A 27793-nucleotide genomic window follows, 5' to 3' on the forward strand; every position below is an offset into this window, starting at 1 on the left:
GCGCGCTATGAGCTTGTAGATCTGCTATTTTTCAATAGCTAAAGCATAACGTGATGCTATAACACCACAATGGGTTCCCGTTCAGAATGGGTTAAACCCATTTTGGACCCGAGCACGATTCTACTAAATGTCTTCTAAATCCCAGACAGTCTTTCTGTTTCTGTGTCAGTGGTTTTTTCAAACTATTTCACGTCAAGGACTCCCAAAAATTATATGTAATTGGCCCGCCGCCTTTGGTATGACCCGGCCGGGGATCGAACCCACAACCTCCCAGTCTCAGGGCGGACACTCTAACTACCACAAGGCCACTGAGCTTACAGTAACTATTTAGCAAAAGCATTAAAAATATGTGTGAAACTAGTGCGGGTATTTTAAGGGAAAGATGTATTGTTATGGAAACACAGTGATTCTCTGGCAAATAGATGGACATTGTATTTGAACACGTCATGTGGACCAACGTGAACACTGAGAATACACACATTTGTCCATGGACCAATTGTAGCTATATGGAATGGAAAAGTAATTAAACTCCTCGTTTTTCTTTTGCTAAGCTTGTAGGTCTGCTATTTTTGAAAAATCGTGAAATGCGGCACAAATCTTTGAATATATATTATTTCAGAAGACTTTTTTTTTTTTTCTCGACGTCAGGCCTAAATGAGTTAATATTTCGATACAGTTACTATATCGTCGATAGGGTCCAAGCTTCAGCTATAAGAGGCAGTGCTTCAGGTAACACAGAAGCGGGCAGGGCTTTGAGGCAGCGTGCACGGGGCTCCCCCGTGGGAGAGACCCCTCGTTCCGGGGCTGAATCTGTCATTTCTGTTTTGCAAATGAGGCCCTTTTTTTTTCCTCCCCGAGACTGTCTAACACACTACCTTTTCTTTCTCTCCATATCACACCTGAATTGTATTCCAAATTAAAAGGCAGTCATCCGTGACATAAAGCCCCACACACACAGTCACACACCAGACGACACACACACACACACACACACACACACACACACACACAGCGTACAACAGAAGCTCGTCACATTACAAAGACAATGTGGCTGAACGTTATAGTAGCCTGGCCCTCAGCCATGCAGCGTGCTTTCTGGTCTAGAGGGCATGGAGCAATGCGCTGGAGAATAATTAGTTCAACCATATAGACATATAAAAAGGTAGACGCCTCTTCTTCCGGCTCTGGGGGGCACAATTTCCTGACTTATTTGACTTACACCGAATACTCTTGTCCACTAGTCCCTTCCTAACCTTTTAGTCTAGGTTTGTATTTGTTTCTGTAGTCCTAGTCGTCATAGCTTAGTTTTCATTTTAGTTAGTCAAGTAGGTATAGTCGAACATTTATTGGTCATGGTTTTAGTCGACAAAACAACAACAACAATGCTGAACAACAACAACAGCGTGGGGGGAAGGGGGGGGCTTACCTTCAGCGGGATCCGGCGGTCCGAACTCCAGGTCGTAGCGCAGCACGTAAAAGTTATTCCACACGTACAGCTGGTTGTCCCGCGGGTTGTAATCCACGGCGGCGATGTACTGGTACTGGTTGGGGAAGAGGATGACGTCCTGCCGCGGCGTGGCCGTGGCCACGTACTCGCCCAGGCCCAGCGCCGTGTTGTAGACGTAGTCCACGTGGCTCGACCGCGCCGCCGCCGCCCGCTCGCTCTCCGCGTTCTCCTCGTAGGTGGAGCGCACCACGTGGAGCACGCCGCACACCATGAAGGCGTCCGAGGCCGAGCGCTTGTCGTAGGCCGTGTCCCACGAGGCCTCGAAGCGCAGCGTGTAGGGGTTGAGCTGCGAGAGCACGATGCGCCCGTTGTTGGCCTCCGTGGCGTAGATGACCCAGAGGCCGCGCTCGTCCACCGCCAGGTCGATGTCCGTCTTGCCGCCCCAGCGGTACGGCGACGTGTCGTGGTAGTTGGCGCCGCCCACGATGGCCTCGCCGGACTTGATGCGCGTGCGCAGGTCGAACTTGACGATGTTGCGCGTGCGCTCCTTGTTGAAGAAGACGGCTCCGTCGTAGGCCACGAAGCCCGTGCCGTCCACGCGGTGCGGCAGCTTGTAGGTGGTGGTCTGCCGGCCCGCCGCGAAGTCGGCCAGCGAGGCGAACTCCACCAGCGTGTCCGTGCGGTACGGCGTCCAGGGCATGAAGAAGACCTTGTCGGCCGCCTGCAGGGGGTCCTTGCACCAGGCGCCCGCCTGCTGCTCCGCCTCGAACACGAAGGTGGGCTCGCCGATGGCCTTCAAGGTCCCGGGACAGATGAAGACTATAAGAGAGAGAGAGAGAGGTGGAGACAAGAGACGGAGAACCGAGTCAGTACTGTGTTGTTTTTGTGGCAGCAAATTTTTTGTTTTAAGTCATAGACTCTTGAATAGTTTTCACTTCATTTTTAGTCACATTTTAGTCACCTGGAATGTTCTAGTGTTTAGTCTAGTTTTAGTCGACTAAATGTCATACGATTTTAGTCGACTAAATCTACGGTTGATTTAGGATTTAGTCGACTGAAATGTGTTTTGACAGGCCTTGATGTCGTTGTAATGACATATTTTACACTTTGGTTGCATGCTGAAAATAGCAGATGTACAATTTTCAAAGATTGTATATCTGCTATTTTCAGCATGCAACCCAGCATAAAACTGGATCTCTTGTCCACTATAGTCCCTTCCTAACATTTTAGTCTAGTTTTTATTTGTTGACGAAATTGTCAGTGTATTTAGTCTTTAGTTTTAGTCATCATAGCTTAGTTTTCATTTAGTTTTAGTCAGTGAAAAAAGGTAGTCGACGAACATCTTTCGTCTTAGTTTTTTTTAGTCGACGAAAACAACACTGAAAAGCACCGGCACACATTGTACACATCGCTATGAGACATGTACACATCGCTATGAGACATGTACACATCGCTATGAGACATGTACACATCGCTATGAGACATGTACACATCGCTATGAGACAACGACACATCAATCAATCCTGTCGCTGTTGTTGTTGTACGAATGGAGTGCAAGGCAAAGAAAGAGATCAGGTATAATTATATAATTTTTGAGGAATGTTTCGACTACTGTGTTTGCACTTGTGTTGCGTTGCGTTGTGTTGTTGTAGGGGGAAGAAATAATGGGATACAAATGAGTATGCTAATGGTTATTTTTTTTTCCGAATGGCAAAAAATTTGAGGTTGTGAAAAGGGGGACAACATCTCGAGAGTCTGCTGAACGCGCTAACTGGGACAAGACCCCAAATGAAAAAGTACAAAAGTGAAAGAAAATCCTGCAAATGGAAGAGATGGACCATTGGGGAGAGAGAGAGAGAGAGAGAGAGAGAGATAGATAGGGTTTACATCTTTTTCTTTTTTCTGTAAATACCATCTTGTCTCTGGGGGGGGGGGGGATATTAACAGCTGGATAAATGAACACACACATTGGCAACATGCACACTCACATGACTTTAAGGGGGGGTCATAAACCAGATATGATAAGTAAGGGGAGAGAGAGAGAGAGAGAGCCTCCACGTTCTTGTGTGGTGGAAGGAAGGAAGGGAGGGAGTGAGTGACAAGAGTGTCAGTGTTTTGGTGGCGGCAGCAAAGCAGAGGTCAAGGTCAAGATGAAGGTGTGGGGGAGGAGACACGGACACACAGATTGAACAGCAAGTAAAAGGATTTTTCTTTTTCACTACATCTTGTGGCAAAACGACAAAGGGGGGGGTGTACAGTATATATAACCACTGATGGATGAGTGAGGTTTTTAAAAGGTTTTCCCAAACTATTGACATGAATTGGTTCAGAGGGTCAAAGAGTATAAGGTCAAACTGGCCTGATTTGGTTTTGACGACGACGTCTCTACTAAAAAACAAACAATGTTAACACTTTTGATTGTTTTTGTTTTGGCCAATCTCACTCAGCCATCACTGCTACACATCTCACATCATCACGTGCAGAGGGTCAGACCAAGCAAAGTAACACAATATATAGATTATAGACACGTCATTTATCTAATCGTTAGCGAAACTACGTCGACTGCAAAATCCACTGAGTGTTCATTTAACACGATGGACACTCAGCCATGTTGCCAGTGTGTAGTCTCTTCTTTATTTGGGGCGGTTTGGTGTTTAAAAGCATCATGTTATAATTTAGCTATTGAAAAAAATAGCAGATCTACGTGGCGCGCTACGAGCGGCACGCTACGAGCTTGTAGGTCTGCTATTTTTGAAAAGTCGTGGAAAATGTGGTGCAAATGTTTTGAATGTATATTTTCAGAGCTAACGTTTTTAACTCAAATCTTTGCTTCTGGGGGGGGGGGGGGGGGGAATGCCTGGAATGATATATTTTCAGATGGGAGGGGGGGTCGCGGCCAAATGCATAATAGTTTGTGGGGTCCTTGACATGCAGTAGTTTGAGAACCACTGTAGTTGTTTTTTTTTGGAAAACTGTGGATTTATTAGATTTCTTTTTTAAATATCAGTTTTCAGGTCTAAATGGGTTAAAAGTACTCCATCAGAGCGGCCTGGGATCACCGTCACCACCACGGACGCGCGCACGTGGGCGGCGTGGGCTTTTTTTATTGGCCCGATCCATATTATTCAACATTGTGTTTCGTTTCACAACGTCTGGGACAGATTATGTTTGGTAACGCCTGGACTTCTTTCTGATTTCTTTTTTTTTTTTTTGGGGGGGAAATTCATCATCTGGACTCCAAGTGTTGCAAACAATCCAGGGACGGGGGGGTTAGAACTTTTATTTTTTTGGACAGGAAAGACAATCAAGGGGGAGGAGATGTGAGGGTGTGGGGGGGGGGGTGGGGGGGGCTGTACTCGACACCACAGAACAAGTATTCAGAGGGTGGGGGGGGGGGGGGGGGGGGGGTAAGAGGACCAGACCAACTCATTTACCTTTTTGCTCCACTTCTATTTTAGGCATTGGAAAAGAAAGCAAAAAAAAAAGAAAAAGAAAAAGAGTGCAAAAAGGGAGAGAAAGGTTATCATGAGTCAACCAACCAACCAACCAGCAGCAGCAGCAGCAGCAGCAGCAGGTACAAGAGAAGAGATTTGTTAAAGAGGACATGACCGTCTATGTATGTATGTATGTATGTAGTGGGGGGGAGGGGGAGGGGGGATAGGAACTATAGAGGGGGGGGAAAAAAACTTTCATTAGTCAGGATCCGCCGGAAACAATCTAGACGCAGCTGCGCGACATGAGACTAATTAATTAGGACAGAGAGAGAGAGAGAGAGGAGTGTGTGTGTGTGTGTGTGTGTGTGTGTGTGTGTGTGTGTGTGCGTCAATTTAACAACAAGGTGCAGACGATCAGAAATCAGCAGAGAGTGATGGACGTTTGCGCTATACTCTTCTATGCCGAATTTGAAGTGGGGACGCGGCGGTCCCAGACACCTTTTTTTTTCTCTCTTTTTCTTCCTGGAAATAAAAACGTCTGGGGTTTTTTTCCCCCCCGAGGCTATAGTGTGTGTTTGTAAATCCTATAGGGGGTTTCAAACAAACAGAAGTTAGTATTTGGGACAGAAATATATTTGCTTATATGTTTATATTATGCGTTGCTCTTTGGGACGATTCGGAATGATATCCGTCCTGCCCCGTTACCTCAAAATTCATAGTGCAGTCCACTATGTAAGCACGATATCGCTAAACATAATGCCCCCCCCCTCCCCCCCAATGGCACGGTTATAAAGAAGCTGCACGGTTCAGGCCTCCAAAAGCTGGGCAGATATCATCTGATAACATTCTTTGAGAAACAGCACATGCGTTATTTTTGGCCTGTATATTGAAATTTGTTCAGACTTTATTAGACACAAATCATAACACGGTGCCAAAAGTTGCTCGCCCACCACAGCACACAAAATATCCCTTTGGCAGTATAAGGTTATACGGACTCTAATTATATTAGTGAAGGAAAAAGAAAAAAGTGCCACAGCGAATAATGAGCGACAACCCGATGAAACCAGGCCTATTATGGAGCTGGTTGGTGGTTCGTTGGTAGTGCGTTGAGCCTCCAAACCGAGGAGATAACATGAAAAGACTGGGGAGTTTAAAAAGAATGAGCAGCGAGGTTAGTGGGGTAAAAAGGGTGAAATGAGAAAGGAAACATGCCCGTTTCAAAGAGGAAAAGTACATATATGTCACAGAATGTTTTCAATGCTAAATGGTTTGTTTCATAGACAGGGATTAACTCTGTTATTAAAGCTAGACCAAACCAAATAAAAGGCTTGAAGAGCTACTTGGCTATTTTCAGTCTGGTTAATTTTTTTTTATTTTTAAACAAAAAAAAAAGACTAAAATGAACCCATGACTAAATCAAGAGACTTATTTTATAGAATATAATCCATGTTATTTTAACATCACATTTGTTAATAATATATTCCAATTGTTAATTATAATAACTCACAGCCCCACAGAATAAGAAACCAATTGACATCTAGATATCAAATGTGTTTGAATCCGTTTTGAAGAAACATCCCCCACACCAAGTCTAACAAGAGCAGTTGATCTCAGTGAAGACTACTACTGTACATCTGTTCCGTAGTGAATCTACTCAAGAAAGGATTCTTCTCCTCGGCCTTTAAAACATGCAATGATGTTGTTAGTAGGAATAAACACAGCAGCACCTGGATGGAGTGGACTGAAAAGGGGGAGGAGTCAAACAAATACAGGGCCAACCAATGCTCATTAACACAATTTTTACATTGGACGCCTCAGGCCGTCTTAAGGATTCGAACCGAGAGGTGCCTTGGACGTCGGTGGACGTCCTAGCGCACCCTCAATGATACGGGGCGAGATAAGAATATTCAGAATTTTTCCTATAATTTTTTTTTGTCCGTTCGCCTTTCGCTTGCCGTATGCTAACGCTCTGTGCAATTATTAGCTTGCCGTTGACTCACATGTTAGCGCGGTGGGAATAATTACTCGTATCTCCTAATCCAGGGCGCTCTCCGCTGGCGCTTCATTTCTGCTCCTCATCCGTCTCTCCCGCAAAATATGAACGCTTTCTGGATCATATATCGTATAAATTAAAATGATCGCAATGTGAGGTCAACTTTGTAAAGTCAACTTTTTTAGGAAATTGTTTCCGGTTCATGGCTTTCAGAGTAAAAGCGCTCAGACAACTCCGGCACCCCAGAGCTTCTATTTTGAAGCACTTCCGGCACTAAAAGCACATTTTAAAGTCTTATCTTTGCTTTTCAAGATTTCTGCTCCCCCCCCCCCCGCATCAACTTCATTTCAGCATTGTCTGCGAAACCACCTGCAAGCAGATTTAGGAAACCTCGTCTTTAGGTCTGCTATTTTTGAAAAATCGAAGAACGACCGACATAGAAACATAGCTTTTTTCAGAAAACCGTCAGGATGTAGAAGACTTTTTTTTTTTTAAATCTGATCTCAGGTAACAATGGGTTAACCCATTTTGGGCGGGAACCCCTTTTGGTGTTAGCATCATGTCATGCTTTAGCTATTGAAAAACAGCAGATCTACAAGCTCATAGCGCGCCACCGAGTGGCGCGCTACGAGCTTGTAGGTCTGCTATTTTTGCAGAATCGTGAAAAGTGACATGATGGTGTTTGAGAGACGACCGACATAGAAAAACTGCTTTTTCAATAAAACAGACAGGGTTTAGAAGACATTTGCAGAATCGTTCCCAGGTCAGAATGGGTTAAAAAAAAAAGCACATCAATGAAAATGTCTAGATAGGATAGATTCGGACTAGGGATACTTACTATAGGGAACACACTCATATTGGACCTCTAAGTACTTGTAGGTGCCAGGGCATGGGTCAGGAAACACATCAGAGCCAGTTACAACCACACACTGGGTACGGTTGTTGCACCTGTAGAACAGAAGATTGACCAAGAGGGGTTTTCAATCAATCAATCAATCAATAAATGAGATTTATTGTCACTTCCACAATATACACTGGGCATACGAGGGGAGCAAAATACCGTTCTCCATCATGGCTCACGATGCTTCACATTTAAAAACAATAGACACATTAAAAAGAGGCAAAGCCTTATTAAAAAAAACAATTAAAAAGGTAAAAAGGAGCAGACAACATGTCAGCATGACATAAAGCATTGTCCGCGGCTAGAGAAGATCTGGGGTTAGACATAACATTGACATAACATGTAAAAACGACACGTTTGATAAAGACTTTGAGAGAGTCCCATCCCTTGGGGGGGGGGGGGGGGGGGGGGGCTTTATTAACGTTCATTTCTAGGTACGACCTTTCAACAGACGGGGAGAAGAGAAGAGATTCATTAAATACACAGAACAGAATGTGAGGGAAAAGTACAACAGTGAGTGGATGTAAATAAGAGAAGGCGTATATTATAGTGAGGCAAAGAGCTAAAAAAGAACACACATCATGGCCGTATCGATGGGGGCAAAGCGGACGACGTCACCGTCGGCTTAGCTGCATTTTTATCTCCTTTAACAGCCTCGGCTGCGACCACTGTTCAGCATGGAGGGAAAATCATTAAAGTACAGACAACAGGTGTGGGCTTTGGGCCCGGCGTGCGTGCGTTCGACCGGAATGAGTCCATGCTGCGGCCAGAGACGTTAATGTCATTTTATATAAGCGCTTGTATGCCTTTCCTGTGCAACATGGCGGTTAGTGGGTGTGCTGGTTGTGCGTGCGTGCGTGCGTGCGTGTGTGTGTGTGTGCGTGTGTGTGCGCGCGCGTGTGTGCGTGACACAAGGGGAAAATAAACAAGAAGCGAAGCACAGATTTTGGGTAAAAATAAGATGAAAATGGCCCCACTTCAATCAAGCACTGTTGAGGTGGAGGGATTGAGAAGCCTGTCAGCAGTGAGAGAGGTAAACAGGAATCCGTCACAAGAAAGAAAAGAAGAAAAAATATATATATATATACAAAAATAGGACATTCAACATTTTTCAAGCGTGATATCAATATTTCAGAAGGTAAAGATGGGTAAGCCATACATACCACTTGCACATTATATTTCAGTGTTGAACATAATATATCTTCCTTTGGAATCATTGCCACTGCAGTATTTGTAGCTTTGGCTACAGCTGTATCTGATTTGTTTTTTAATTGAGTGGTACCTGGCACGACAACCAGCCGGTACAACAACAAAAAAAACACAGTTTTCAAAAACACAAACTCTAGACGAGAGAATGTGTTATAAGATCTTAATGACACGCACGCGCGCACAGACGCACAGACGCACAGACACACACACACACACACAGACACACACACACACACAAAGACTTTTGGGGGATGTTTTTGGTGTGTTGCAAGTCCCGTTATCTGGCTTTGTTTTGGTGTCGTTTAGTTTACCCTTGGTTTTGGTCATTTAATTGGAGGTTGGCAGTAGAGGTGGGTTTACACGGCCCAATGGCTTCCCCCCCACCTTTTGTTCCGTTTGGCTGGGATCACAAACACCTTCTGTTTGTTTCCTTTTTGTTTTTGTCAAAGTACAGATACTTGGCATCCTTTTATACAATTTGTCGAGTCTTTTAGTTGTTTACAGAGGCCGTGACACACTGTATAAGTGGGCTTGTCGTTTCGTATTTCCACAGCAACTTTTTTTTTGTATAGGTTACTCTTCCACAGCTGAGAATATATAAGGGCTTGATTACAGGGCTGACATTAAAGTTACAAGATCTCAATGAGTTGCTCTGCGATACCTCGTGAGCTTGTAGGTCTGCAGTAAGTTGCTGAAGGCAAGTAGCTGTGCGTTTAGTTTTAGCACAGTTATTTGTGACACAAACTGTGTTGTTCTTTCATTCCACATGTTAATCGATGTGTAGTTTGACACTGTGGCGTGTACAGTAGCTTGCTGTTTTGCCTACATCGTGTGTTTGGCAAGGTCTATGATAAAGTCTACACAGGCTATATATATATATATATATATATATATATATATATATATATATATATATATATATATATGTATATATATACTGTAATAAACTCTTTCTACATGCTGAAACAGATAACCATTCAATGGGGGAAAATACAGTCCAGAAAAAAGAAACATACAATTTTGTGTGTTGTTTGATGCTAAAGTCCTCGGATGCTATCAAACCTAGATTATTCATGAAAGGAACAGAAATCAATAGGACGTTTTCCAAAATATGCCAACGGTACTAATATGTTTCCGTGTGATACGGTGGAAGCTGTACTTTAAAGACATTCACAGTTTGTTTTTTGACTGCAGCGGATGCACACGAGACGTACTGCTGTATCTTTTTGAAGTACTGTAGGTTGGAAATGCCGGCACATATTTTTTAAATCACTGACAGCAGAGAGGTAGCGCACAAAAAAATGTATACCGTAGCTTCAAAACGGTCCATTTAAATCCAACGCCGAGATCTATCAGAGTAATACATGTATATTACATTAAGAGCTTATTTACTTTTACATTTTTCCCTCACTGCATCAAAACACAAGATTATTCCTTCTGGCGCTTCACCAGAGTATGGCCAATTGGCCATAACCCATTTTGGGCCGGAACCCCTTTTGGTGTTAGCATTATGCTATGCTTTAGCCATTGAAAAATAGCAGCTATCTGGTCTGCTATTTTTTGAAAAATCGAAGAACGACTGACATAAGAAACATAGCTTTTTTAAGAAAACTGTCAGGATGTAGAAGACATTTTTAGAATCTGATCTCAGGTCAGAATTCCCCCCCCCCCCTGCCCTGCCTCATTTCTCTTTTTATCACCATCACCATCACCATCACCATCAGCTCAATGGCCATAATAAGGAATGAGTCCATTTAGCAGGATATGTCTGGGAGGCTTTACCGCGGATGGCCTGTGTTCTGCCTTCGTCTGGAATTATTAATAAGGGAAAATGTCATTAGAGACTGCCCTGGGCCATTACCCTCCGTCTTAATCTGAGGAAACAGACAGCGCAAAGGACACTCCACCAAGCCCTCCAGAAACTCCCTCTCCGAGTCCATGCTAGTCTGTCTGCCAGCCACTCTGTGTTTTCCTCTTAAAAAAGACAAGTCCGTTGCTCTCCCCAGGTTGGCGGAGGATGTGTAGAGCCCAGGATCACATTAGATGATTGACACAGGGGTGAAAAATGGGTTACAAAATCGTGAAATAAAAATATATAAAAATTTAAAAAAAAAGACACGGAAGATATCTCCGAGTGTACATTCACGGGGGTGTGTGAGATCCTTGTCACGTGGCTGTAAATATCTCTTAGCGTGATTGATTATAACTTTGCTGTTCATTTGATTCGTTATAATGTTTAACCCATTCTGACCGGGCACCCATTTTGGTGTTAGCATCATGTTATGCTTTACCTATTGAAAAATAGCAGATCTACAAGCTCATATCGCGCCACCGAGTGGCGCGATACGAGCTTGTAGGTCTGCTATTTTTGAGAAATTCGAAGAACGACTGACATTTTTAGAATCTGATCTCAGGTCAGAATGGGTTCATCAGACCAGTGTGTGTCCAGAGGAAACCTCGTATGAATCTGATCTCAGGTCAGAATGGGTTAAAGGACTGTTGGCAGTCTTCGCAGCATTTGTCAGAATTCAGTGTCCATCGTTCTTCGGATCCAACTAAGTTGAATTGCAGTGTCACATTCTCAGTCTCCCGCACAATAGCGAGATCAATTTATTTTTGTGTGTGTGACATGTCAATGGATACCGTGGCTTTGGATAGTCAAAGTCTTCTCTATTTCCCCCCTCATGAATTAAAGTATTGCAACTAGAACCTGATTGTATTGTCCTTCTAATAAGTGAGGGGGCTGTGGTTTTTCATTTACAGTTTTCTTTTTTTTTTTTTTTTACTCTTTCTTTGCTGCTAGCTGGTTAGCATAAATCGGTTTTCCTCCCCGTTGTAGCCCCATGCACACACACTCACTGTAACCGTTGGCTATTATTAGCATTAGCGCACACCGTTTACCTATCGCCAGAAACGTTTACATGTCAGGGGGGGGGGGGGGGGGGGATGTGAGACAAAGTCACAAATGACATCCGAACTTTGGATGGCTGACTATCACCAAGGACAGCGCTCGTAGATACCGAGTTATGGAGGTTTGAAAATCCTGCTTTGAACCCATATAGAGTAATAAGAGGAGAGAGACTGAACCGGAGCGACCACATTTTGGTGGTCAAATGCGGAAGTGCAACCGAGCGCTCAATGTTAAAGCCCAGCTACACGGGGTTTCCCGGAGTTGTAACGTCCCATAGCTGGTGGCGACAGAGGCGTTGCATAGCAACCGGATCAATGTGAAAACAATTTACAATTTAGGCATTTAGCAGACGCTCTTAATCCAGAGCGACTTACATTAAGCAAGAACAAAAGCATGGGAATACATCACATAAAAGCTGCTCTGCGGCTCAACCACTGTACACACGGAGTATACGGGGGGGGGGGGGGTACGAACATGTACGAACCTGGCTGATAACGTCCCATAGCTGGGGTGTACGAATATGTTCGTACTTCGCAGTAAAATAATTAACAATTATATTTTTTGGAAAAGAACCTCTTCCAGCGCCGCTCACAAAATCAAAAACAATTATTTAAAAATAAATGAAAACAGTAGATGAAAAACCACGCCCCCCCCCCATCCGCGCGTATTAGAAGGACATTCTAATAAACAGAAAAAGGGTTGGGCGTTTTCGATGAATCTATCATGGTTAAAATGGAGTTTGAAGTTATAATGGGTTTGTATAGGAAAGGGGCAGCAAAATGAATATCAAATATCTAAATACTGAATCAAGCCACTATAAACTGTCTGGGGGTGTTCACATAACGCCTGAGTAGACGATTTAAATGACCAAAAGTTTTGTTTGAAAGTGAAATATATACTTTTAATGTAGGCTCTGTTGTATACAGTCAGACCATGAAGAGGAGGAGAGGTGGGCAGAGAGACTAGTCACAGATGTACACGTACATCTCTCTAAGGGAACAGGCATCTGAATATTAAACAATAGGCTCCAGTTTCCTCATAAATCTTTCATGATAATGTTTTATTTTATTTTTTAATGAAAACGTGGAAAAATATTTGAGCAATTGCTGTCGCATTGCGCACTCTTTGCATATGGCCGTGGTTTTGGTTTGCTTGTAATTTGCTTGTGAACTATTTCATAAATAAAGAAAATTGGGGGTCAAGGATAAAACCAACAAAATAACCACAGTCCTTCAAATACAGCTCGCTTATACCATTATTAAATATAACTATTTGTCTATTGTGAGTGAGAACCACTGTTGTTCTCACTCCCTCCTCGGTTAAACCTCCCAATTGCTGCAGTGCTTTGCCTTTTTTTTGTTGCTGTCGTGCACTTAAAAATATCTTCCTGGCTGGACCGTTGCTGCAGAGACAGGGGGAAGAGGAGGACAATGTACCGTAGTAGGTCGCTCTGTGCCAGGGCTAAGGATTGATGGGACATCACCGATTATTCCATCAACACTAATTATTGGACAGGAGCCTATTTTTCCTCTGAACTAAAAACAGTGGGTTTTTCTAAAAAGGTGGATTGAGGCCGAGGAGGCTCCCTCTCACATCTAAACTCCAGGGAATCTTCAGAAAGGAAGATTAGCTTTTGAGAGCAGCTCACCGGCCTCGACTGACGAGAGTGACTTGTCAACACATCTTTCTGTGGACTATATGGCAGTTTATGGTCAAAAGAACAACGTGTGGGCCGTGGTGGTGGTGGTCAGTCTGGTCACTAGTCACAACACAGTGACTGTGTTGTGTGTGTGTGTGTGTGTGTGTGTGTGTGTGTGTGTGTGTGTGTGTGTGTGTGTGTGTGTGTGTGTGTGTGTGTGTGTGTGTGCGTGTGTGTGTGTGTGTGTGTGTCACTGTCGATGCGCCATATGGGTGGCCGTGAAATAGTGAATATGGCCCCGATAACATGTTGAAATGCTGAGACAGGCAGAGTGAATGTACGGGCGGAGCGAAGCAAGGCAGGCTGGTTTTGATTAGCTATTCTGCGGTGCCACATCTCATGGGGGCACAAAAACACAGAGGTGGATGAAGCTAGGAGCTAGGAGGAGGAGGAGGAGGATGGGTAAAGATCGTGATGTACATACCGTAGCATTGCCTTTAACCCGTTTTAAGACCCGAGGAATGTGTCCGTGTCGTCGCCGTATAGCTTTTTAAGACACTTTTTAAAAACCATTATTTTAAACTTTTAGCTGTTGAAAAATAGCAGATCTGCAAGCTTGTAGCTCTGCCTTTTTTCTTTTTTTTTAATCGCGGAAATGAAAATGAATCATTGAATATTATATTCTTTCACTGCAAAAGTTATAACTAATTTCTTTGCTTCTGGGAGGGTCCCTGCTGGAACAACATATTTTGAGATGGGGGGGGGGGTGGGTCGGCGGCCAATTACAAAGAATTTTCGGGGTCATTGACATGAAATACTTTGAGCACCGCTGACATAGAAACATAGTTTTTTTTTTTTTTACATCTTGTAGAATGTGTTCTCAGGTCTCAATGGGTGGTAGAGAGGCTGGATAAGAACTGAGGTCACAGTGGGCTACGTTAGCGGGTTACAATGTATGAATAGTTCATATAGGGCTCTTTAAAAAAATACACACACACACACACACACACACCTCTGCAGTGTGGTGAGGCACAGCAGTGTTTAAAAACACACACACACACACACACACACACACACACCTCTGCAGTGTGTTGAGGCACAGCAGTGTTTAAGTGTCGTGGGTCGTCCTGCGAGAGTGTTATACCAATATATAAAAGGGTATTAGGAGCAGTGGTGGAAGGAAAGGAACTAAGTACATTTACTTAAGTACTGTACTTGAGTACAATTTTGAGGTATTTGTACTGTACCTGTGTATTTCCAATGTCCAGTACGTTTACTTAAGTACTGTACTTAAGTACAATGTTGAGGTATTTGTACTGTACCCGTGTATTTCCAATGTCCAGTACGTTTACTTCTACTCCACTATATACACCTCGGAGACAAAATTTGTACTTTTACTCCACTCCAATTATTTGAAAACTTTAGTTACTAGTTACTCTGGCGATTAAAAATGTGACTAGAAAACACACATTAACCACTTCAACGCTGTACATTTGAAAATAGCCAATCTACACTTAATCTACTTTTAAGTACATTTCGATGCCGATACTTTTGTACTTTTACTCAAGTGCATTTTCAAATCCGTACTTTTTTACTTGTAACGAAGTAGTTCCAACTTGCAGTATTGGTACTTTTACTTAAGTAAAAACAACTGAGTACTTTTCCCACCACCGATTAGGAGCAAGGCACTGCACAGGACCTGGGAGCGTCGTAGCCCCTCTGGTGCAAAGAAATGTTCCAAATGGGGTAATTTAAGAGGCTGTTCATGTGACTCTCTCCCTCCCTCTCTCTCTCTCTCTCTCTCTCTCAATTTGTAGCAGACACAACAATGCACACAGCCAGGGTAGAGAAAAAAACGCTATAGGCTCCACCAGTTGGTCCAGGATTCATTTTGCAACTGAATTAATCCAGTTTTGGAATTGTCAAACCGCCACCTACACAATATAATCAATGAATAGAAGGGGAAGCACTTCAAGATGTTGGTTAGTGGTCCAGTATATGTGGGAGGTTGCGCAGAATGCGCACAAAAGCAAATGTATTTTAAATGTTTTATAGAATAAGAATAAGGAACTTTGCTTTTGGAAAACTATTAAACACTTCACCCCTGTTTGCCAAAAGATATGTGTTAATGACATTTAGAAGATTTAGAACACATTCCTGGGGGGTCTTTATGTGTGTAATATGTGGTTTTAGATATTTTAGATTTCAGCAGTGAAGCCCAGTGTCTCTGACGTCATGGACACTGGACTCACTGACTTCCTGGACTACAATTCCCATAATGCTTTGGTGCACTGCTCCTCCTTGTGGATAGGGATATAGGGCTGTTTTACTGAGGCCCTTACTGAGAGACAACATGTAGTTCCAGGAAGTAAGTGAGCCCAGTGTCCATGATGACATCAGAGACACTGAGGGCTCACTGATAAAATCTAAAACCACATGCATTACACACATTAAAAAAAAATCACACCTGTGTGAACCGAGTGGTGCAACTCCCCTCTCTCTCTCTCTCTCTCTCTGCTCCGTTAGATTAGCTTTATTATGGATCGCGCATGCGCGCTGCCGTCCACCTCCCATTATACAGGCAGACTAAAAGCTGAATAACTCCTAATCTACGGAGCTCTCCATGGTTTGGTCAATTAGCGCGATTTTCGGAGGTCTTTGCTGATAATCCGGTGGTCTAGATGGAAACATTGGTGCTTTCTATAGCAAGGATGGCTATATTTTAGCTCGCTAGCATTGACGCTATTTATGTAGCAACAACATCTGTTTCTGTGCTGCGTGCGCAGCCTCACAGACCGTGGCAGTCAGCTCCTGGTCATATTTTAGTGAAATGTGATCCCCTCCTCCTCCTCCTCCTAGCCCTTTATTTTTTTGTTTTACCTTTGTGATATGATCTTGTAGGCGTCGGGGAGGTAGCAGTTGACGTTCTCCATCTGGAACGGGTCGGCGTCGCAGATCTTGTCGTCCGTGCGTCCGTAGTTGGCCGTCTCGATCATGATGACGTCGGCGCCGGGGCAGCGGAGGTCGATGGCGTAGCCCTCGCACGAGAGCTCCCTCCTGACCAGCCCGAAGGGCAAGGCCGCACGGCTGAACCCTGACGACGAGAGAGACAAATATATAATGAATACGGAGAATATTGCTTTAACGCAACAGATTAACCCATTCTGACCTGAGATCAGATTCTAAAACATGTCTTCTGCCATCCTGACAGTTTTCCATTCTGACCTGAGATCAGATTCTAAAACATGTCTTCTGCCATCCTGACAGTTTTCTGAAAAAGCCGTGTCGTTATTTTCCAAAAAATAGCAGACCTACAAGCTCGTAGCGCGCCACTCGGTGGCGCGCTATGAGCTTGTAGATCTGCTATTTTTCAATAGCTAAAGCATAACATAATGCCAGTTCCCGCGCAGAATGGGTTAAGACACTGGATATCATAGAGGAATAGGGCAAAGGAATTTAATGGGCCCCCCAAATATGTAAACAAAACGGCAGACCAAATTCCAACCACCAAGTTTAAAACAGAAGGGTGTATTTTGTGCAATACAAAAGCCCGGGGGGGGGGGGGGGGGGGGGGGGAGACAAAACAATTCAATTTCTCCATTTCTCTGTGGTCTTATAATGCTGGCTGAGGCATCAGAGCAAAAGTATAACCTCATAAAAAAAACCTTGAGCAAAATATGAAAGCCTATATACAGTGGGGAAAGGAATTCCCTCCTCCTCATCCCAACCCTCTAACACCCACCCACCTCCATGCAACAGTGGGGCAAAACAGAACTGAGAATGGCCCACTTTTTACAGTGGCAAGAAGAGTCACCCAATTTGTTCTTTTCTTTTTTGCTTTACTCGATCTGCTCGGTATATGTTGTATACGATAGAGAGAAAAAGAAAGGGACAGAATCCAAGCAGCTATATGCGGTGTAATTTAATCCATTTTACAGCATCGAGCAATCGAAGAGGGGGGGGGGGGGGGGGGGGGGGGGGGCGTCTGGAGTCCACAACGCGGAAAGGGAAAATCTATACACGTAGCACGGCTTAAGATGCGAATGCAGGGAAATAGCTGTGCTTTTGGAGGGGGGGGGGGGGGGGGGGGTGGGAATTAACTATCTGGCTCAATTCAGTTACACCCTTTTAACGAAAAAAGTGTGTACCTTATAGAATTCACCCTGGAATGTCACTGGAATGTCAATTAGTAAAAAAAAATAAAAAAAAAGGAGAGGGGGGGGGGGGGAATAAATGCAACAGTGTCTGCTTTTAGAAGAAAAACGATTAGGTGGAGTCTTAAAAAGAAAAAGAAAATGCAAATGTTCTCTTTTTTTTTTTTAAAGGAGCGCATAAGAAGAGCACTGCATGACCTGTCAATAATCAGGGTGTGCAGCAACAGTGGGTCCCCCCCCCCCCACACACACAACGGCTACCATTTGTATTTTCTGCACCGCTCTCGCCTAATTAGCCCTCATCCCTTTCAGCCCGTTACCTTTTTTTTTTTTCTTCTCCAAGCCTCCCATTGGCTCCTCCACGCACGCAGCATTGTCATGTACTAACAACACTAAACCACGGCACAGGGTTCTGCTTTGCACCCTGGCGCTAATTACCCTCACACTTTTGACAGCAGCCGGGGCCTGACGCAATTAGCATTGTTTGCTCTTGTTCAAAGTTGAAGTAATTCCAGCTCGGGGAAGGAAAAAAAAATTCCTATACCCCTGAAATCCTGAACTCGCGCGCCGTCGTCGTCGTCTGCTAGTCATTTCAGCTAGCTCAATTATAATGAAATTCAATGTCGGGGGGGGGGTACACATGTCTCAAAAAGGGGGGGGGGGGAAGAAAAAGAAAAAAAACATGGAGTAATGAGAAAACCCAGAGATAAGATGTTCAATATATCGCATTAACCCATTTCGGGCGGCAAGGCAACCCTTTTTTGGTGTTTTTAAAGCATTATGTTGTACTTTAGCTATTGAAAAACAGCAGACCTACAAGCTCATAGCGAGCTTGTATAGGTCTGCTATTTTGAAAAATCGTGGAAATGTGGCGCAAATCTTTGAATATACTTTCAGAGCAAACGTTTTAAACTCAAATCTTTGCTTCTGGGGGAACGACATATTTTCAGTTGGGGGGGGTGGGGGGGGGGGTTGGGGGGTCGGCAGCCATTTTACTGATGATTCTGGGGGTCCTCGACATGAAAACGTTTGAGAAGCATGGACATAGAAACATGAGGTTTTATCAGAAAGAGGATTTAGAAGACAAATCGTCTTCAGGTCTAAATGGGTTAAAGTCATTCAAAAGCAGGAGGGGTTCTGCCGTCATCAGCACATTATTAATGTCATATAAGGAAAATATGCAGCCTAACAACACAAATTCCCTCCCATTAAACCCCTGGACATTTCATTACCATATAACACATGATATATCTAATGGGCAGTACGTTCTACTTAGGAGGGATGTTATCACCTAGTTAGCCCATTTTGGCCCGGGAACCCATTTTGGTGTTATAGCATCATGTCGTGCTTTTAGCTATTGAAAAACAGCAGATCTAAAAGCTCTCGGTGGCGCGCTACGAGCTTGTAGGTCTGCTGTTTTCGAAGAGCGACTGACATAGAAGACATTTTTTTAGAATCTGATCTCAGGTCAGAATGGAAAACTGTCAGGATGTAGAAGACTATTTTTTTTAGAATCTGATCTCAGGTCAGAATGGAAAACTGTCAGGATGTAGAAGACTATTCTTTTAGAATCTGATCTCAGGTCAGAATGGGTTAGGAGACGTCAGCGTGGCCCCCCTACCATAAGTGGAGGGCCCTGTAAGGTTCACTCCATCCATTCCAATAAGTGAAATAAACACTATAATTACCCACACCTTTCATTAACCCATTCTGACCTGAGATCAGATTCATACGAGGTTTCCACTGGACAACACACTGGTCTTGATTAACCCATTCTGACCCGAGATCAGATTCTAAAAAATGTCAGTCGTTCTTCGATTTGTCAAAAATAGCAGACCTACAAGCTCGTAGCGCGCCACTCGGTGGCGCGCTATGAGCTTGTAGATCTGCTATTTTTCAATAGGTAAAGCATAACATGATGCCAACACCAAAACGGGTGCCCGGTCAGAATGGGTTAAAAAAAGAACCTGCCCAGAGAGAGAGAGAGAGAGTGGCAGATGATAGAACGCAGAGTGCGCCTCGTAGGCTTATTCGCCCCGCAAAGAGAAACTAATGATGGCCCGCCCCTCATTCATCACGGTAGAGAGAGTGACAGGTTTATCACGCCGGGCTACAGAAAGCAGAACCTTGAAAGAATGTGTTCCGAGGGGGGGGGGCTTTTTAAGACGTTTAGACCTGGCGTCGAAATTTAAAAAAAAGAAAAAAGGAAAAAAGTTTTCTAAATCATGACAATTTTCGGAAAAGATTTGAAGCACATTTTAACGATTTTTCCCAAAAAATAGCAGACCTACAAGTTCATAGCGCGCCACTCGGTGCCGCGCTATGAGCTTGTAGATCTGCTATTTGAAGAATAACATGATGCTTAAAACACCAAAAGGGGGTTCTCGCCCAGAATGGGTAAAAAAAAAAGAAAGAAAAAAAAAGCTCTGAATGTAGAAAAGTCCTTTGGATTGCACAGCCCGCCACCCCCCCTTTCCCCCGTAATCTGTCTTCCTTCACTGTCCTTCTAGAAGACAGACAGACAGACTATGTAACCTGTCTTCCTTCACTGTCCTATCCGCCACCCTGTCCTTCTAGAAGACAGACAGACAGACTATGTAACCTGTCTTCCTTCACTGTCCACCAGCCACCCTGTCCTTCTAGAAGACAGACAGACAGACTACGTAACCTGTCTTCCTTCACTGTCCTTCTAGAAGACAGACTACGTAACCTGTCTTCCTTCACTGTCCTTCTAGAAGACAGACTACGTAACCTGTCTTCCTTCACTGTCTTTCTAGAAGACAGACAGACAGACTACGTAACCTGTCTTCCTTCACTGTCCTTCTAGAAGACAGACAGACAGACTACGTAACCTGTCTTCCTTCACTGTCCTTCTAGAAGACAGACAGACAGACTACGTAACCTGTCTTCCTTCACTGTCCTTCTAGAAGACAGACAGACAGACTACGTAACCTGTCTTCCTTCACTGTCCTTCTAGAAGACAGACAGACAGACTACGTAACCTGTCTTCCTTCACTGTCCCACCAGCCACTCTGTCCTTCTCTCTAGAAGACAGACTACCATGGTCTGAATCACATGCTAGCTGACAGCAGGTCGCCTGGCTATCGATTCAGCCTGTGGCTTTGCCTGCCTCCAACTCCTCCTCGCGAGCTCGTACTGTATATAGATCCCTCTGGTCACGGGCTAATGCCTGATTATCCAAGTATATATGGCCGATATACAGTAGCAGACCTTTAACCCATTCTGAACGGGAACCCGTTTTGGTGTTACCATCATATTATGCTTTAGCTATTGAAAAATAGCAGATCTACAAGCTCATAGCGCGCCACCGAGTGGCGCGCTACGAGCTTGTAGGTCTGCTATTTTTGAAAAAATCGAAGAACGACTGACATTTTTTAGAATCTGATCTCAGGTCAGAATGGGTTAATCAGACCAGTGTGTGTCCAGTGGAAACCTCGTATGAATCTGATCTCAGGTCAGAATGGGTTAAGCTCGCGACGTGCCACTGAGCTTGTAGATCTTGTATTCTCTTGGTGTGCAACGTTGGCGTGCCTCCAGGTATAAATCACAGAGCTCTAATAGAAGGATAGATTGCCCTGTTACTCAGCTGGAAGATTTCCCCATCATGTCTCATGAAAAAAAAAAAAAGACTGCCATGCCTATTATAATTGGGGATGACAAATCTGTATACCCGAAACGTAAAAAATGCACATAAAGAGCACGCAACACATGTAGCTTATTTCTTTCTTCTTTGTATTATTAAAACCATTGCACTACCTTATATGTATACTGACATTGCTAATATTATATTATAGGATATTTGACATATTATTATATGACCTATGTTCTTTGTCTTGGGCCACATTTTCACAATCTTTCAAAAAATAGCAGACCTATACAAGCTTGTAGCGCGGCACCGAGTGCCGCGCTACAAGCTTGTATAGGTCTGCTATTTTTCAATAGCTAGAGTACAACATAATGCAAAAAAAAAAAACCCAAAAGGGGTTCCTGCCCCCATGCACACCTTATATGCTGACATTGCTAATATTATATTAGGATATTTGACATACTAGCCCTTACCCGTTGTGAGATATTTGCCCCCCCCCCCCCCTAGTGCCCTGGGTGCGTTTTCGCATTTTTAATTCACTAAAAGAATTCATAATTAATTTACAATTTGTTAAACTGGAAAAAGGGCTTCGTTAAGACCTCCATATTATTATGGTCAATGCCTGTGTGAAAAGTGGGAGCGATTGGTGCAGGCAGTGAGGCGCTGCGGCACTCACAGTGACAGACAGACAGACAGACAGACACACAGTGATTGGTGCAGGCAGTGAGGCGCTGCGGCACTCACAGTGACAGACAGACAGACAGACAGACACACAGTGATTGGTGCAGGCAGTGAGGCGCTGCGGCAGTCACAGTGACAGACAGACAGACAGACACACAGTGATTGGTGCAGGCAGTGAGGCGCTGCGGCAGTCACAGTGACAGACAGACAGACAGACACACAGTGATTGGTGCAGGCAGTGAGGCGCTGCGGCAGTCACAGTGACAGACAGACAGACAGACACACAGACAGTGATTGGTGCAGGCAGTGAGGCGCTGCGGCAGTCACAGTGACAGACAGACAGACAGACTGTCTGTCTGAACATTATATGACCTATGTGTTCTTTGTCTTCGGGACACACGGACCAGCGGCATTAAGCATGCATGCGCAATACAATAAAAAATACCATACAGTACGACAAACAATATAGGCACACAGTGACTCATACAACCCCACATTACAGCCTAGTATAGACTCATACAACCCCACATTACAGCCTAGCATAGACTCATACAACCCCACATTACAGCCTAGCATAGACTCATACAACCCCACATTACAGCCTAGCATAGACTCATACAACCCCACATTACAGCCTAGCATAGACTCATACAACCCCACATTACAGCCTAGCATAGACTCATACAACCCCACATTACAGCCTAGCATAGACTCATACAACCCCACATTACAGCCTAGTATACTCATACAACCCCACATTACAGCCTAGTATAGACTCATACAACCCCACATTACAGCCTAGTATAGACTCATACAACCCCACATTACAGCCTAGCATAGACTCGTACAACCCCACATTACAGCCTATAGTATACTGTACGTCCGCCCTCACAGCACATGGAATAAAACACCCTGGACGGACATATTATCGAGGGCATAACGAGAGAGCAACACCTTAGACTTTGGCACCACCACCTCCAAACCTTCCACCCGCGCTGCCTGGCCCTCCTTTGAGGTGTGTAATTGACTGCAGTCTAACTCCTTTCTCCTTTCTGGAGAAAAATAAACTGAAAGAAATAAAAAAGGGAGCTTGTATGACAGTCACTCAACTTTTCTTTTACACTTGTAAAAACCTGTATAATGTGACCAAGATGAATTTTCTTTCTTTCTTTCTTTCTTTCTTTTTTCTTCTTTTTTTGTAACCCATTCTGAACGGGAACCCCTTTTGGTGTTTAAAGCATCATGTTATACTTTAGCTATCGAAAAACAGCAGATCTACAAGCTCATAGCGCACCACCGAGCGGCACGCTATGAGCTTGTAGGTCTGCTATTTTTTGAAAAACTGTGAAAATGTGGCGCAAATCTTTGAATATATATTCTCTCAGAGCGAACATTTTTAACACAAATCTTTGCTTCCAAGAGGTTCCTGGAACAACATATTTTCATATGGGGGTCGGCGGCCAAATGCAGATGATTCTGGGGCTCCTTGACATGACATTGTTGAGAACCACTTATATAATACTTATATTATAGAAACATGGGTTTTTTTTGTTTTGTTGAAAACTGTCAGAATTTGTAGAATCGTCTTCAGGTCGAAATGGGTTAAACTATTACTCTTTTCTTCTGACGGACGGGGGGACCCTGAATTCAAAAGGCGATATAATGTCTGACATATTGCGTTATTATTCCCCACGTTTTTTTTAGTTTTTAGTTTTTTTTCGCTTCATAACATCGTGTTGTTTGTTGTGTGCCTCTGCGGTTCGGATTAAGCCAACTGCTTTGGAAAGACAGGAATGATTTGTGTGACATGGGTGTCAACGATGGGTGGGGGTGGGGGGGGGGTGGACGACGACTAAGGGAAAGGCTTTTCATCTTGGGGACTGTGCTTTTTGAAATGTGTGCTCCGTGGTTGGAGACGTGTCAGAGAGAGAGAGAGAGAGAGAGAGAGAGAGAGAGAGAGGCACCGGGCTGGAGTGGAGAAAAAAAAAGCACCGTTGAGAAAACAACATGGACAAATCCATAGCACATTTTGTGGGTGTTAAAGACAAACTGTTCTCTCTCTCTCTCCACTCAGTCCCTTTATATTGGTACCTCAGACCCAACAATAAATCATACTAAAGGGGGGTCGAATGTATAAGGCCAAGTAAATAATGTATCGCATTGTATCTCTTCAACATGACCAACCGAATTCAATTGCCATGGCAACGGCGTCGACTATACAGTCCCCCCCCCAGCGTCGACTATACAGTCCCCCCCCCATAATTGGCTGTTGATCGCCGCCCCGCTTCTCGTATTGTTGACACGTACGACGCCTTATCAGGAATTCTGGTCAGTGGAGTGACTTGCTTAGGAGGAAAGTGGCTTTTTTTTCTCCTTTCAGATTCACTCCCCCTGACCTGCCCACAGCACTAAGCCCTTCTATTGAGCTCAAGAGAGTAAAACCAGGAGGCCAAGAGGAACTGGACTCAAATGTGTTGCATTCTGGGGAGTTTCTCTTCTTTTTTATTCAGTCCACACAGCCTATAATTCACTGACAACAACAACCCCCCCCCCCCCCCCCCTGATACATATTTTGTGTTTTCTATCAACACCCTTGAAATTGGAAGAGGCACTGTCTACTATACGAGGGCTCTGAGCAGAGAGGGTTGCATCTGACTGACAGACACATGACGCAGAGCCAGGGGGGAATTATATAGTTCTACGGTCTGAAGCTTCTTTTTTTGTTTAACCCATTTTGACCCGAGATCAGATTCTAAAAAAAATGTCTTCTACACGTCCTGACCGTTTTCTGAAAAAAGCTATGTTTCCATGTCAGTCGTTCTTCGATTTTTTTTCCCTAAAAATAGCAGACCTATACAAGCTCGTAGCGCGCCACCCTATGAGCTTGTAGATCTGCTATTTTTCAATAGCTAAAGCTATAACATAATTGCTATAACACCCAAAAGGGGTTTCCGCCCAAAACGGGTTAAACTCCCTGGAGACACGACGGCGAAAAAAGATAAACGGGGAAGTTTGCTATAATAAAACTGTTGGGGCCATTTAGGGGCAAATGAGAGCTTATATAGATGGCAATCATCACGCATTGCACCACCAACCAGACCGTGGCACATACATACGGACGTCACGGAGTCACGTCTGAGTTGGGGCTCACGGAGTCACGTCTGAGTTGGGGCTCACGGAGTCACGTCTGAGTTGGGGCTCACGGAGTCACGTCTGAGTTGGGGCTCACGGAGTCACGTCTGAGTTGGGGCTCACGGAGTCACGTCTGAGTTGGGGCTCACAGAGTCACGTCTGAGTTGGGGCTCACAGAGTCACGTCTGAGTTGGGGCTCACGGAGTCACGTCTGAGTTGGGGCTCACGGAGTCACGTCTGAGTTGGGGCTCACGGAGTCACGTCTGAGTTGGGGCTCACGGAGTCACGTCTGAGTTGGGGCTCACGGAGTCACGTCTGAGTTGGGGCTCACGGAGTCACGTCTGAGTTGGGGCTCACGGAGTCACGTCTGAGTTGGGGCTCATGTTCGCTGTCACTTTTTCCCAGGATTTGTATTGTTCTCGATCGAGGAGGGGCTATCCTAAAACGACCTTTAACCTTTAACAAACTCCCGTCCATAAGGACATCAGACGGAGCGGGGGGGGGGGGGACTACAGGAATGTCTAGGGAAAAAGTGGGGCATTTCTTTGGGGCTGGTGGATGTGGGGAGACGGCGTGGCCCCGGCCGGCCGGTGCTCACACACACACACACACACAGACACAAGAGAGCAAAAAGGCGTTGGTTGACGCTTGTCATCCTCCATTAAGGGCCCTTTGATTGGCCTTTGTGGGGCCTGGAAACGGCAAACAGCTGCATGTAAATGGGCCCCCCTCCTCCTCCATTCAGGCTGGCCCCCTCATTGTCCTGGGGGGGCTTGGTTGGTGGAGGACGCTTTGACAGACAGGGGGGGGGGGGGGACGCTTTTCTCCACCGGCCGGGGCATAAAAGGAGGGGGGGTGTGTCTGTCGTCGCCCCCCCTTTTTTTTTAAGTGGAATAAGAAGAAGTGCCGTGATGGTGGTTGGACTCAGCGGGGGAGTGCTTCGTGACCGTTTTGTCTGGGTTTTGTTTTTTTTTTTTTTTTTTTTACGATGTTACTGGATGTTACTTATAGCGGCGATGCTACAGCCGGACATGGTTTTTTTTTTGGAAGAAAGAGAAAGGGGGGTCTCTAAGGGCCGATTCATACTCCTGTTTTAGAGGTGAATAAAAGTCGGTTCGGCGCTGTAGAGCCTACACAATGTGACGTCATTTGAGGTTCGGGGGGGGAGGGGGGGACGGGACCGTCCTAAAGTCGACTCTTCGGTGCTACTGAAATCTTCTGACGAGCCGAAATCATTTGGGCACTACAGCGCCGAAACAGCGATAGAAGAGTATGAATCGGCCCCGAGAGTCAAGCATTCCTCCCCAACCGCAACGGACGGACGGATGCCTTCCGTAACCGTGTTGATTTTGGAAGCACGTTTTAGTTTTAAGGTCTTTGGGGGAGACTTAATTTAGTTTTTTTATTCATATTTCAGTCATCTGAAACGTTTTAGTGTTGGTCCAGTTTTAGTCGACTGAATATCATAAGGTTTTAGTCGAATAAAACTACGGTTGTTTTTAGTTGACTTTAAATGTATTTTGGCCGGGCCTTGATGCCGTCGTATAAATGGTTGATTTTATACACTTGCTGAAAATAGCAGATCTGCAAGCTCGCAATGCGTCGAGACGCGTCGTGAGCTCGTAGATCTGCGCTTGTGAGCGTGTAGATCAGCTTGTAGATCTGCTATCATGCAACCAAGTGTAAAATTGTCAATATATTTAGTCTTAGTTTTAGTCATAGCTTAGTTTTCATGTTTTAGTCATATAGCTTAGTTTTAATTGTGTTTTAAAGTGTAAGTTATAAAGTTACCATGTGTAAAATGACTTGTGTCCATTACTTATACTGGATCTCTTGTCCACTATAACATTTTAGTCTAGTTTTTATTTGCTGACGAAATTGTCAATATATTCAGTCTCAGTTTTAGCCGTCATAGCTTAGTTTTCATTTAGGTTTCGTCAGTGAAAAAGAAAAGTTGTCGACGGACATGTTTTTTTGTCATAGTCCACTAAATCAACGCTGCTCCATATTGCAGCGTCCGGAGTGAGAGAGAGAGAGAGAGAGGGGTCGTACAGTGCCCCCCCCCCCGAATATGAAGTCAAGATTCCCCAATGGGAGAGTTATGTAAATGAGAGTGGGAAAAAATCCAAAACAAACGGATAGCATGTTTGAATACTTAATACGTGAGAACAAAGCAACGCCACGGTTTAGTCCGTTTTTTTTTTTCGTTTTTTTTTCTCTCCAAGCCCTTTGTTCTGTTCTGTTACTGCAGCATTTCTAATCTGTTCAGCGGAACTGGGCTGATGACGGCTGGGCCAAGGAATGAGAAATAGCTTAATGTAGAACTTACTAGGCACATTTATATATTTTATGAAGGTTCCTCCAGGAGATTAAAACAATCAAACCCTCTCGTTTGAATCAAATCAAAAGTTTGTGTGTGGAGAGGGCGGGGGGGGTTATAAATACTTGAATTTAACAAATAGCTCTCCTGTTGGAACACATTTACATACACCAATGGCACCCATGGTCTACACACATACAAAAGGGTCCAAATGTCTAGTACTAGTTTACATATAAGCTCACAAATACAAAAAGGGTCCAAATGTCTAGTACTAGTTTACATATAAGCTCACAAATACAAAAAGGGTCCAAATGTCTAGTACTAGTTTACATATAAGCTCACAAATTCAAAACACGGTTCAACAG

The 27793-nt window shown here is 44.3% G+C and overlaps 1 protein-coding gene across 1 annotated transcript; it reads right to left on the bottom strand.

The window, feature by feature from the left end:
• Positions 1 to 1426: 1426 nt before the first annotated feature.
• On the bottom strand, positions 1427 to 16628 carry LOC308312264 (adhesion G protein-coupled receptor L2-like; the record flags this gene model as incomplete). The annotated part of the gene is made up of 3 exons (XM_080794641.1): positions 1427 to 2266; positions 7713 to 7822; positions 16415 to 16628. Coding segments are annotated over 3 exons (1164 nt in total), but the record flags the coding sequence as incomplete, so codon positions are not given.
• Positions 16629 to 27793: the final 11165 nt, after the last annotated feature.

This window comes from Protomyctophum bolini, assembly GCF_963924005.1.
Source record: "Protomyctophum bolini genome assembly, contig: SCAFFOLD_653, whole genome shotgun sequence".
NCBI lineage: Eukaryota > Metazoa > Chordata > Actinopteri > Myctophiformes > Myctophidae > Protomyctophum > Protomyctophum bolini.